General features: G+C 35.4%; 1 protein-coding gene across 1 annotated transcript in view; it reads right to left on the bottom strand.

The window, feature by feature from the left end:
- Positions 1 to 1,513, bottom strand: part of LOC134856895 (uncharacterized) — a 29,340-nt gene extending 27,827 nt beyond the window's left edge. Inside the window, exon 1 of the mRNA XM_063873190.1 lies at positions 279 to 1,513. Coding sequence (XP_063729260.1) covers positions 279 to 1,334 — 1,056 coding nt within the window. The 5' untranslated portion in view covers positions 1,335 to 1,513. The remainder of the gene's footprint in view (positions 1 to 278) is intronic.
- Between the last annotated feature and the right edge of the window lie 12,406 nt (positions 1,514 to 13,919).

The following is a 13,919-nucleotide window of genomic DNA, read 5'->3' as shown; positions in this document are numbered from 1 at the left end:
CTCAGACAATACAATTTTGTGACAGTTTTTGCGAAGTAGAGCAACTTAAACCTAAAAAAATTTTTCTTTAACAAAAACAACGCTCATCAAGGAGCTGCAAAAAAGTAAACACTTCTTTCACTCTAAACTAAGTGAAAAAGAAAACAAAAACCTATGGTTTTGCCCCAGAGCGAAACCATATAAAATGAAGAAATTGATTTAAACATTTATTAATCAAACTTTTTATGGGGCTAAAAATAAGCAGTAGCAGGAAGTCTTTTTCACTTTTATAAACTTACTTTATTACGATGTTTGGCATCACTGACTTCAATGAAGAACACACTGTTGTGCGTGAACAATGTCCAGTCAAACTCGTATCGATGTCCCTTTGCCATCTTGATGTAGCTATGCAGCATCTTCTCAGAGACTGAATAGACGGCAGTTCCTCCCATTTTATCCGCCATCGCTTTGATTACTTTGTCGTAGAAATCTGCAATTTCCCCGCTATATTTTCGCACTGCTTCACAACTCAACGTTCCATACTTATCCGTTTCACGTTCTGCACATTTGCCAATAAGGTCTTGGCCATTTGGAATTGATATTAGACCGTTGTGGTTATCGGAGCTGCTCGCTATCTTTGCCAGATCTTCAACAAGATCCAGTTTTTGTCGGCCGAGAAGTATGTTTTTTCTCTGCAGAGTCAACATGCAGTCTTCGTCAGCTCCACATGATCTCAGCATGCTTCCCAAAAGCAATCTCAACTTTTCTTCTTCTTCCTTCCTCTGACGACTCCTTCTCATTGGCTCCAAACAGAAGAAGCTTTCGCTGCCCACTGCAAATTCCAGCTCAATATCACTATTTTTTTCCTTCCAGCTTCTGATCTCTTTTTTAAGCTCAGCCAACTCGTCATTTTTTTCTTCAAAACGAATGCATATTGTCAAAAACTTCTCCAAAGACTGGAAAATTTTAGCAAAAATGGGCAAAAAACTGAGAAAATGTTGGATGGTTTTCGGGTCAGGCGCTTTAATGATCTGTTTGAACTTAAAAAACTGTTTCTGTTTCTCACTGAAAAACAAATTAGTCACTGCGATTTCATTGTCGAAACTGAAGTCGTATTTTTTGGTCGGATTCAGAATATGCCGCAGCTCTCGCTCTGTCACAAGGCCAGAAGATGCAATGTCAGGAGCACTGATTGAGGTGATCAAATGGCCTCTGTCTCCCAAGTAACGAGCATGTCTCTCGATCTCTCTTTCAGCAGGGGAGGGATGTTTGAGATGTGCCGTCCAATCACCTGCCAAGGATCTGGGAACGGTAGGAGGATAAATTTTCACATTCAGTAGAGACAAATTTAGCATTTTCAATCATGCTCACATTTTTTTTTCGGTAGAGCTATGCTCACAATAAGTTTCAAATGAACAATTATGTTTTCGGCGACAGATCTAATTAGCAGCTACAAATAGATCAACTAAACACCTTCTGGAGAGCTAACAAGAGTAAGGTATACTTTTTTCTTCGTAGCTAATATACTGCGTATCATACGAACTGCGGTGAACAAAATAGATTAAAGACGCAAAGGAACTCTCTTTTTAGAAACACGTGACGCTCTAATCTTGTTATAAAAATATAACTTAGACACAAACCACAAATTGTTAGAATCACATGACTAAAAAATTCTCAAATTCGCGCCTCACAATTAGTAAACATAAATGAAGTACATGCTGAGCAATTATAAACACAGAGATTCCGATTTTATTTCGAGGCAGGGGAGGGCGGGTGGTAGGTGAGTTTTTTCCACTTGGACGCACTAGAGCTGTTTATCTCCGGCGAGCTGTTTGATATCTGTGGTTCTTTCGATCAATGTTGTTGTTGTAGTTGCCCCATCTAGAGGCAGCGCATGAAATTTCCATCCGGAACGATTGACACGTTAGTACAGCACTTCTGAGAAGGTGATTGCTTGGTTTTGGTTGTTTACAGTACTTGAGTGATATTTCGTCGTCATATCCAAGTCAGAGACACAGTTTTGGTTTCATAGCCAAGCTATGAGCCAACGTTGAGCTCGACTGATGTGCTTGAGAGCTGATGCAACCCGAGTGAAGGAGAAGCCTCGACTGGATTGGACCAGAGCGAAAGAGAAGTGAGTGTGGCAGGGTTTTGAGGAGATTGAAAGAAGTGGTTGGTATGGTGTGGGGATGACGAAGCACTTTTGACATTCATTGGGAACACATGAGTGAAGTCTGTCGAGGAAGGACTAAAGTAGGGAGGGGGTATTTGGAGCTTAGTTGGGCGAGGCTGGAGTGGGCCTTTCAATTGAGTGAGAATTCAGTTAGGGCGATTAGTGGGAGGTTGCGGGAGAGGAGAGTATTCTCCCACTTCTTACAATCTCCCCAAAACCCTACGACACTCGAGTTTTATCAGCCCTCAAGCACACCAGTCGAGCTTAACACTGACTCATGCTCATTGCTTTTCTGTTCTCCTGTCTGCTGTTCCGCAGATACGGTATAGACAAAAATGAACACCTCAAACATAGCTTGGTGATTCACCGAAACGGGTACTGCTACAAGAATCACTAGATGTCTCAGTTACTGGACTCAGCACACCCCTTCTACCCACAAACAACCCAACGGGGGCCGCAGTGTGAGACTTGGAAGAGGAGAGAAAAAAAATCCACTGAAGTACTCAAAACAACCCAAACTATGGAATCAACCTTCTCTGAAGCCGATACTCTGATTTGATAGCCATTGCTAACCGACAGCGTGATAAAACCAACCCAATTTGAGAAAGCCTGGATCAACAGGCAATTTTTTATTCTACTGGAAAAACTTTTAACTAAAACCCACTTTCAAAAATTAAAAATGGTCTGCAGTTTTCGCGCCATTTCCGCTTTCGCAATCGAGTGCGTGAAAAGCCCATCATTAAGCTGATTAATTTGAAGTAAATGAAGAAAAACTCAAAATTGAGACTGAAATGAAAAACAAAATAACACAACCTATATTAGTGAGTTAGGACCGAAGTGGTTAACTCATAGAGTAATTTCGGATAGGGTACACCGTCTGCTCGTCACGCTATCTTATTTTCGGCCGGATAGATTCGTGCAACTTCTTAGTCTAATACCGATCCTAATCTTACTCTTATACTATCTAGTCTCAGGTTGTTTAACTAGTCTCTGCTAGGCTCAATAGATCTAGGATATACTGGTTTATTGCGGCTGCTGAAGTTCTCTTGGAGAGGCAACTAATTTCTAAGTTAAATTCAAATCTCTCTGGTGCTGAAATTACAAATAATTTCAGCACTTACAAATAAGTGGGTTGTTAGTTAGATGGATCATGATTGGTTAATATTAAATACTTTACAGTGGTAAAATATCTAATTTATCCAATCATAAAATGTAGTTTAGATCAGGTTCCATTAGTGTCTTCACTAGTTCAAGGACAATTAGTAAATTAACAGGACGCTGGAATGATGGATATCAATCGTTGTGTTTTCTTGTAACAACGACTGTGTTTCCCAACGAAATCAATCTGATTTAAGAATGGTTTGCTATGACGGGTTTTTCTGTTTCATGTAGAGAACTTCTTTTGTGTTCGACCTCGTCTGGGAATGGCGTGGAGATTGTGCGTGGAGGGGATGCCTTGTTACTCGGATCTGTACGTATACTTGAGCATCGAGGTGGTCATTGGTCTAGTTCAATGAAGTCCTTTTCTGCGAAGTCAAGTCGTACTCTAAATCCTTTGAGTTGTGATTGTGGACGGCATATTGGTTGTGGTTGGCCATTCTTTTTCGAGTGTAGTGGGGTCATTTTGTCTTTGGATGTTCGTCTTGGTTGTTGTATGCTGATCTATATACTGCAAGGTATAATTTACATTTTATAAAATTTTTATTAGTTCAGTGTTTTAATTATGATTTTGGTTAGTTGTTTTCACAAAAGCATTTAGTTTTAGTTCGGTTATTTTGAAGAGTTACTCACCCTTGAGTACCTCTTATTAAAAATAGAAGTGTGGTCACAAAGCGTGGATGTAGCGCGGTGGGTTAGGCCGGCTATAGAGCATGCTCAGGACGTCCTCTCTGGTGGGTTAGGCCAGGAGTGGGAGTATGATTTCGTGCGGTTTCTGTGAGAGGTCCTGTTATGTGATAACGTTTTATGTCGGGTTTGTGGTGGTTTTTCTTATGTTTCGTTGGTTGTGTCCTTTTTTCAAAAATCGTTTTTGGTATGGGTTTGTCTTTCGAATTTTTTGTGTTTTATTATTTCTTTTTTAGACTTTATAATAGTCTTCAAAAGAATAAATTATCCAGTTTTAAACTGGGTTAATCCGGTTTGGGTACCGTTGGTTTTCTTTTCTTAGTCATTCTTTTATTCTATGTGTTGTGGTGTTTAGTAAGCTGCGTTGGTTAGTTTTGTTTAGTATATAATTCCTTTCCAACCGGGTTAAAGGAAAGTTTGAAACTTGTTATCGTGTGTTAGAGTTGTTGAGTGTGAAAACTTGAAACTGAAATTCATTATTTAAACAATTCTTCGTGGGCGAGCTGTGCGAGTTTGGATAGAATTCTTGTGCGAGTGAATGAAAATATCAAAAGGTTAGTACTGCATTTTCGTCTTATCAATTTACTACATAGAATTTCAATTTTACTGCTAGTTTTGGGGAAAAATTAAGTTACAAATTTTCATCATTACTAAATTTACTGCTTTTGGGGAAACAATTTATAAATTAATTTACTACATTGGTATGAATTTTATTATATTTATCTAGTGCAAAATATTAATAGAGTTTAGAAGAATTTGAAGAAGTTTTCTATTTTTTATTTTTCTTTTGTGTTTTTTGCAGATGATCGTGGGATGAAGACTAAAAATCTAAATGAGACATGGATAAAGAATGGTTAGTTTTAATGTAAATTTATTAGTTAAGAATATATATAAATTATACTTACCTGTTTAGTCGTCAGGGAAAAAACCGTGGGGGAAGATGTCGTGTATTATGTCGGAATTTGTTAGTAATTTTGCTAGTATGCGAATGATGTTTTTAGTTTGAAGCAGTGGCCAAAGCAATTGAAGTGCTTTAATAGTTTTTAGTTCTTCAGTGCCAACTGCAAACTCATAAGGTGTGTTTTGAATGAGATTATATAATTTGTGATTGTATTTAGTGTTGTGGATGAATTCTAATATTGGGATTTCAATAGGTTGAATAAATTCATGTGTGATAAGGAAGGGTCTGGATTCTTCTGCGTTAAGGGTCTTCGTGATGGGACAAAATATATAGATTTGGGTTATGGGATCATAATTGAGGAGAATACCGTGAAGGTTAGTATCTTTGATGCAATATGTGAAGTTAAGAAAAAATGGTGAAGTGTATTTAGAATTAATAAACTGAAAACGGTCGTGTGGTTGTCTTGATGGAGTGTGCAGATCAAAATGATTTTGTATGAAACGATAATATGTTTATGTGTGGGTTTGTTTAGTGCGTAACATAATGTCGTGTGAGCAGTGCAAATCGCGTTCATGTGGTGCAAGGAAATTGAAGGTTTGTGAAAATAATTGAAATCTTTCTTTAAAACTTTCGTAAGCTTGCATGTCGGTTAGTGCTTCAGAAATGACGTGGTCGAATTTGCGATCAAATATATTGAGTGTAAATACATATGGTGTTTTGATGAAGAATTTTTCTGTGATTTGTGGGTTAGCGAAGCGATCATCATCTAAAAATTGGTCTTGGTTAGCTCGGATGATGTTATGATCGTAATATTCTAGCGTATATTCGTTAGCTCGGGGTGCAGTGAATGTTTTTAGTGACTTTTTATATCCTATATAAGTAAATTGTCTATGTGTTAGTGGTGTGGTGAGTCGGTATAGCATATCTTGATTTCTTTCTATATCGATATGAGTATTAGATAATGGTAGGCAAAGGGGATTAGTAAAATGATAATATGATGTCCAATGAAGTGTAGGCATTAAAACATGTTCATCTACAAAACTACGTGTGTCGTTAGTGTCATGAGGGGTGTTTAAAGTATACTGTGGAAATGAAGGTAAGGTGATTGCTAGAAAATCTTTCGTGTTAGTGTGATTTGGATGATTAATATATTCACGGGCTGTTCCTGGTTTTGTTGGAAATGGATGGTTTGGGAATTTTCTTTTGAAAGTGCGATAAGCTCTATTAGTGCTATTTGATGATTCGGTGGGTGTGGATGATGGTGCTAATGATGCGGTATAAGCTGAAGAGAGTGTAGGGGTAGGTGGGTTTGATGATTCTATTGTGGATGAAATCTGATTTATAGTGGGGGTGTCAAGGTGGAAGGGTTGTTGTTGTAGGGTGATAAAATTATCTAGTTCTTGGGAGATTTGGGGAGTATCTGGAGAATTGGATGATCGGTCTGAATGAAATGAAGAGTAGGTTGGGGTGACTTGGGAAGCGTAAGAGGGTGTAGAAATGGATGGAAGTGGGTTATTTGGTGGGATTGGTTGAAAAGGGGGTGTTGAAAAAATTGAGGAGTTGGTTTGAAAATTATTGGATGGAGATGGTTCAGAGTCTGCAAATTCATCAGGGGTTTCAATATTAGGGTTATTGAGTTGTGAAATGGAGTATAAAACTGAAATATGTGAATTAGTGTCTGAATTCATGCCTGATGTTATATTATTGGTTGGGAAATCGGGTGGCGGGAAAGCAAAAAGTGGAATTATTGTAATTGGAGTGTTGAGGTTGGTTGGGTGGGAATTTGAGCGGTGTAGGGATCCAAGTTGTCGGCTCATCGTGGGCTAAAAAAATTATTATTTTGAGACTGAAAAGCGGTGGTATGGGGTTGTTCTATAATTTGTTCATATGTATTTTCATCTTGTGAATGATGTGTCATTATATGTTGAATGGGACTTTGTGATATGGTTGGTCTAAAATTTGGATTATGTGTTATTGCTAAATTTCGAAAATTTCGTGGGACTAGGGATAATGGATGGTTATGTGGTAGGGGTGGTAACTGTGGTGCTGTAGGCGTTATTTCTACATTATTATGTTCTTCGTCGTATGTGTTCTGTCTTGTTGCTATTTTTGTATTGTATTCTTTTATTTGTGCGTCTAAAAGAATTTTGTTTATTGATGATGAAAAAATTCCAAAGAATCCTGCAAATAGTATGCGTGCTACACTTTCTTGTCTATTGACTTGTGTGTATAGCACATGTGAAAGTGAAAAAGAAAGTGAAAAAAGAAATCCTATAAAGTTAAACATTGCGTATAGAATAGTCAACTTTTCTAAGATGTAATAGGGCCATCCTAGAAAATCAAGAATTTCATTCTTGAGTGTAACAAAGCTAAAAATGTTGATTGGTGATATATCTTGGGGACGGTATTTTTCGCCGTTTAGATATATATTATCTTTAATGTCTTTAAAATATCCGCTATAATCTTGTGTATAGATATCTGCAAATCCTTCGGTTTCGGCAAGTTTGCGTAAGTTTTGGTCAATTGATTGTCTTTGTATAGTGTCCATTGGTGTTAACAATTCTTGAAATTGTTGTGTTCTAATGTGATGTTGGATATCGGATTTTGAATATATTCCAATTGATTGTAGGTCGATATTTGGGTTTCGAGCAATAGCTTTAATGCTTTCTGGTGAAAATTTTTTGAGTGATTGCATTAATGTGGGGTATGGGGTAAGGAGAAAATATTTATCTTCATCAGGGTTCAGTTGTACTACATTGTGGCTATTTTCTGATCCACATGGAACTGCGGTATCCCAGAAATAGGTTCGTCTTGAAAGTGTGTCAACGAAATGTACTTTATTCTTATAAAAGATAGGGATTCTTTTATAGCATCGTTTATCTTCAAAAACATATAGTGGTGATACCTTTTTGGTACAGGTATAAAACCATAAAATATTTCCTTCGTAGTCTAAAAAATTTGATCTATTTCCTGATAGTAAATATCCTGCGTAGGGTATTTTTAATACTGCTAGTACAAGTGATTGTAAGATTTGTGTTCGTTCTAATTCGCATAGTTGGTGAAGTGTTTCTAATTCAGAGAGTGACATTTCCTGAAAAATTCGGCTAATTGTGTAGTCTAATTTCATATCTAAGTGAATATCATAGTGGATATTACCAAAATAAGTACTATTCATTAGTGATAGTTCTTGTAAACGTGTGCTTCTAGTGTCATGGGGCTTTAGATGTCCACCAGGTTGACCTTTACTTTTTTGAAAATTAACTGGTATATATGATGTTTCTTCGTTCAGAGGATGACTTGTGGCATATGGGTCGATTTTTATTTTTCCAGTGGTCATGTCGAATCCTTTTTCGTATTCAACTAATATTTCGGAGTATTGTGTTTTGTGAAGTGGGTTTCTGTATTTGCATGCAAGTTCTGTTTCTTGATATATTTGAAAACGTGTCAATTTATTTTCTATATTGTGAATGTTTCTAAAATTAGTACTTTGTTTTCGTGATGGATTTACTTTTTCATATGGAATTGATTGTATAAAATATTTTTCGTGAAATTTTATCATTCGGGCGTGTATTTTTGCTACTTGAAATGTACATGTGTCTTCGGGGAACCAAACAATTGTTGCTTGTGTTCGTGTTGTAGGGTCACAATAGCCGTGATCGTTTTTACAAGGTAATCTAATTCCTTGATAGATCATTGTGTTGTCAGATAAATCGCGTGTGAGTTGTATCTTTTCGAGTTGTATTTTCCAATCGAAAAACATTATTTCTTGATATCCTTTATTTTTTGTGTCTGCTTTGCAGTTTGATGGGTTATTTATACCAATGTGCGGTATCCAGTGTTTATCGTGTATGTCATAAGTTAATCTTCCGTGTGCGCCGTTGTATGGGTATTTTTCATCTAGTTTTATATGTCCTTGATATCTTTCAAGTTCTGCTTGATGTACAGAATCTGCAAAAACTTGGAAATACACCAACTTTCTATCGGTGTTTTTATTTTTTGTGATATTTAGTCTGAGTAACTCGTTTTTACAATCTTCGGGGTTGAGATGTAAAAGTCGTTCGATATTACTCTGGTAGAATGATTCGTGGTCAAGTCGGTTTTTATTTCCATTTGAGACTTGTGAACAATGTACTTTCTTTTCAGAAAATGTTGCTGTGAATTTATATCCTATAACTGTTGTTGCTCGGGCTTTTGAATAGAGTGTCGCTATTACATTTGTAGTTTCTATAGCTTGTGGTTCTGTTTCGCATTGTGATACTTGATTTATTGCATATTTGTGTAGTGTTTTTTGTTCATTTTCTTCACAATCGTAATGTGTTACTAATAAATCTTGGGGTCCTGTGCGGGGGGAAGGATTTATGTTCTGATTGGAAATTACTAGAAAAAAGAGTTGGAGAAAAATTAATATTTTTAGAATATACATGTGTATGATAATCCTGAGTATGGGTTATAAAATGTGATGTAACCAATTGTCTTTTTGGTATATCTGTCGTATTTGTATATTACTTCAGTTGTTATAAATGGTGGTGGTAGTGATTGAGCTGTTATATTTGGTGGGTTTAATGGGTAAGGATGTTGAGCAACGTTGTTTAGTTTAACCGTGATTTCAAATTTTAATTGTAGACTATTTTGTTGGAGTATTTGGATGTTATGATCACGAATGTCTTCGTGGATGTCTTGTCTATATTGTAATCTATTGAGTGCCCAGTTGTGGAGTCGGTTACTTTCTGGGTGTTGTCCAAATAATGGTGGGGGTGCTGTGAATGTATTCCAGTCTAATCTTAAAGGGATATTTGTTGATGATTGTTCTCGATATCTAGCGTCGAGGTTATTTGGGAAATTTAAAGTAGAAGGCGTCGGTGAAATCTGGCTTATTGATGGTGTTGATGGTAGTGATAATGTTTCTGGTAGTGATGAGGATGTTGTTGTATCCGTAGAAATATCTATTGGATCATTGATTAAATTTGGTTCACCTTGTGTGAATGATTGTGTTGTCCAATATGGTAGTCGTGATGTTTGGTTTGGGGGGTTAAAGGGATTTTCACGTATTTGTTCAGATGTTGGTGTTGAACCTAAGTAATCTGAGGGTAGGCTTGAGGTGCTACGTTGTGAAAGAAGTGCAGGGGTTTCTGGTAATATACCATTGGGGTTTTCTGGAGTACTTTGTGATGGGGATTGGGGTATATCAAAATGAACTCGGGGGGTTTGAAAATTTCTGTTTCGTCGAGGATGTATAATTTGTCTATTTATTTCAACTGTATTTTGATTTTGACTAAGATTTCGTATTCTACTTAATTCTTGTGGTAGTATTGGGTACAAGTTATATGTTGGTTCACTTAGAGGTGCTTGTCGTTGAACTGGTTCTAGTGGTTCAGATAAGCGAGCGTGTCGTTCTTCAAAGGTATATGGGTTATCTTGAAAAGAAATTCGTGTAGATGTTTGAGGGTTTTGGGTAGTTATAGGTGGTGTTGGGTTATCTTGGGATGATGTCGGTAAAGACTGACTGTGTGATTGTTGGTTAGCAATTTTGATGGTTTTTGATCTATATCTTTTAGTGAAAAAATTTATGTTTATTGTAGTATTCTTCTAGAAAAAGAATTAGAAGGATTAATGCTAAGGCGAATGTGATGATTGCTTTCTTTATACATTTGCATATTGTCAAGATGAGGGATGATAGAAATGTTATAAAAAATTCAAATAGTAAAAAAATATCGGTTCTACTAAAAATGGTTCGTATCATTTAGATAAGTTTTGTGAATCGTACTTGTGGATATGGTCAATGGCTTTTGAAAGTTGGAGGTATAGTTCAAATATGGAATAGAAAATTAAAAAAATATTGCAAAAAATGATTAAGATTATTACAAAAGCTTCAAAGGTATCAAAAAGAAATATGATTAAAAGTTTAAATATTGTTAAAAAGTTTATGAAAATGTTAAGAATTATGTTGACTGATCGACAGAAGAGCATTTAAGAAATGGCTTCTCGATCGAATATTTTTTGTTGTTTGAGGCAATTTTCAAGAGTGGTCGAATTATTTATTGGTTTTTTGACAATTGGGTTGAGTTTTGTGAAAAATTCTTGGCGGCGAATTTTATGGTGTTCGGGAGGTCTTCTTTTTCTTTATTTTTATTTGTCAAGTGATCTGGGGTATTTTTGAGATTTTTATACTTTAGGCTAATTAAAATGGTCGTTCTTTTACTTTAGGCTAATTTAACATTTTTGTTTGGAGGGTATTTGAGGTCTGAGTTGGGGAAATATTGTTGATCTTTGGGTTATTAGATAAGGGAGGGTTATGATATTATGGTGATATTTATTTTAGTTGTCAAGTTGGAATGGTTTGCTTATTTTTGACCTGGAGGTTGTGAAGTTATAGTTATAGATATGCCTGGAGTTTAATATCGTTCGTCTAGTTGGTTTGTGTTAGAGTTATAGAAGGTGACGGATTGGATGAATCCTATTGGCTAATTTTGAACTAGAATCGCTGCGTGTCTGTCAGCATGTTATTTTGAAAAATGAAAGTTCAAAATATTTCAGAGGTGCAAAGATTATTAATTGTAAAATTAAAGCTGTTTTTGAATTTCAACTTTCTTTAATATTTTAGATTGTGGGATGAATGTTTTATAGTTTTTGCGTGGTTGATTTCTAAGTCGTGATGACTCTCTATGTTCTGATTTGTCGATTTGTTCTTGGGGTATAATTTTTTCTGTCATTTTTCTAATTTTTCTTTCTTTTTGAGGAATATTTTGATCTAGCTTTTTTGTATTGTTTTTCATTGTAGTTGATTTTTTATTTTGGATTTCGAGATGAATGTCATGTTGGTCTTTTGTTTCATTTTCCGTATGTGGGTTATTTTGAATAACTTTTAAACCTGTGAAAGAATATAATTGAGTTAGTTCGCGTAGTGCGTATTCTTTTGGGTAATAAGGTAATAGATTGTTTCGATGTTGAACTATTTCTTTTTGGTCTGTGTCGGTGATTTTATATGTGACGTCAGTGGGTTTGGCAATTATTTGGTATGATCCTTTACGAAGGGGTTGTAATTTTTTAGAAATTCCTTTTTGAGTGTTAAAATTGGGTATTAAAACAAATGTTCCAATTTTTAAATCGGAGGCTGGTGTAAAGCGTGAATTTATTTGTTCATTAATGTTTTGCCTTTGTAACAACTTTTTTGTTACTTTTTGGTAAATTTCATTGTGTTTTTTATCTCTATTTAAAATCCATTCGGTGTGTGTACCGGAGGCTAATTTAAGAATTTGTGGGTGATGAAAATGATCTTCATCATGTGTGTGTAAAGGTAGGTTATAACAAATTGAGTCTTTATTCGGTTGACAATGACTTTGTGCATTTTTATGAGAGTTTGCTGTAAACATAATTGGTTTGCGTGGCTTTTGATTAAAAACCATTTCATATGGTGACATTCCTAGAGTTGTCGTGATTTGTGAATTATATGCTAAGGGAAATAGTTTTACATCTGCTGACCATTCGGTGTATCTTGTATCATTTCCATTGATGATACATCTAAGATATTCTTGTAGTGAACGGTTCATACCTTCGACTAAGCCGTTTGTCCAAGGTGCATGAGATGTACGTGGTTTGTGTTTGATATTATATAAATGACATAGTGTGATGATTTCATTATTTACGAATTCTGTACCGTTGTCTGTAACTAAAATTTCGGGTAGTCCGAACTTGGCTATCCAGTGTTCATAAAGTGTTGTGTAAGCGTAATAAGCGTTACAATGTGGTACTGGGTTAAGTGCTACATAATGTGTAAATGCGTCAACAATTACCATAATGTAGGAGTTTCCTTCGGATGATGGTGAAATTGGTCCTTTTGTATCAAATGAAATACGGTGGTTTGTCCTTTAAAATCTTGTTTTTGTGCTATTTGTTTTTGATTTGGATAAGGTTTATTTAACTGACATACTATACAATCATTGCATAGTTCTTTTATCCAAATTGGTGCATTTGGGAAATAAAAATTTTGTATGAAATTTGAATATGTTTTCTCTGATCCAGAGTGTCCTTTAATGTTTTGTGTATGTGAGATATGAAAAGCTATGAAAATCATACTTAAAGGGAGACAGGGAACTGTAGATTCATTTAATCGGTATTCTAGAAGGTCTGTGTTTTCATTAATTGTTGTATTATTAAATTTTCGAAAATATCGGAGGAGTGTTTTATTTCCTAAAATTGTGGTATCTGCCTTTACGGGTTTAGTTTTATATTTGTGCCATGATTTTAGTTGTCTAATTACTGGGTCAAGATTTTGATATTGTTTCAAGGTATTAATTGTAATTTTTTCTGTTGGAGGGAGAAAAATTTTTTCAATTTCTAATTTAGATAAAGGAATTGTGTCAAGTGGGTCGTGGAGGTCAAAAACTTGATTTATTGTGTATTTTGAATCGTTTGTTTGTGGTCCTGATAAATTTATTTTATCAGCTAGATTTTCTTTTTCAATCAACGGGAAAAGGTATTTTTTATGCGAGTGTTGTTTTACTCTTTTTTGTTGGGTGTTATTTTTTATCCATTGTGAATATGGAATTGGTTTGAAAGTTGATGTTCCAAGTAGATCAACTTCGTAGTGGTTATTTTGGCAATCTAAACAAAGTGGAAAGTGTTGTAGATTATTTATCTGTGATTGTTCATTGTCAGTTTTTACTGCATATTTGCATTCTAGTCGGGGTGATGTTTCGTTTTCTGCAAGGTAAAATTTTATATTTTTGGGTATTTCAACTGTAGTTTTACGTGTAAGTAATTCAGGTGGTGTATTTCGACTTAATGTGTCTGATAATGCAAGATTTTTTCCTACTGTCCAAACTATATGTAAGTTTGGAAATTTCATTAGAATTAATTGAAATCTATAAACTCGGTGATTTGGGTTGGACTTTTGTGTAAAGAGAAAAATGATTGGTTTGTGATCTGTGAATAGAACTGTTGGATGTTTTGATCCAAGTATCAGAAATTCAAATTCTGTAAGTGTATAAATTATAGCTGTACATTCTCTCATTAGAGTTGAGA

The sequence above is a fragment of the Symsagittifera roscoffensis genome, chromosome 1 (genome assembly GCF_963678635.1).
Source record: "Symsagittifera roscoffensis chromosome 1, txSymRosc1.1, whole genome shotgun sequence".
Lineage (NCBI taxonomy): Eukaryota > Metazoa > Xenacoelomorpha > Acoela > Convolutidae > Symsagittifera > Symsagittifera roscoffensis.
Note: the sequence above shows the minus strand (reverse complement) of the source record. Positions and strands in the feature narration are given on the sequence as shown.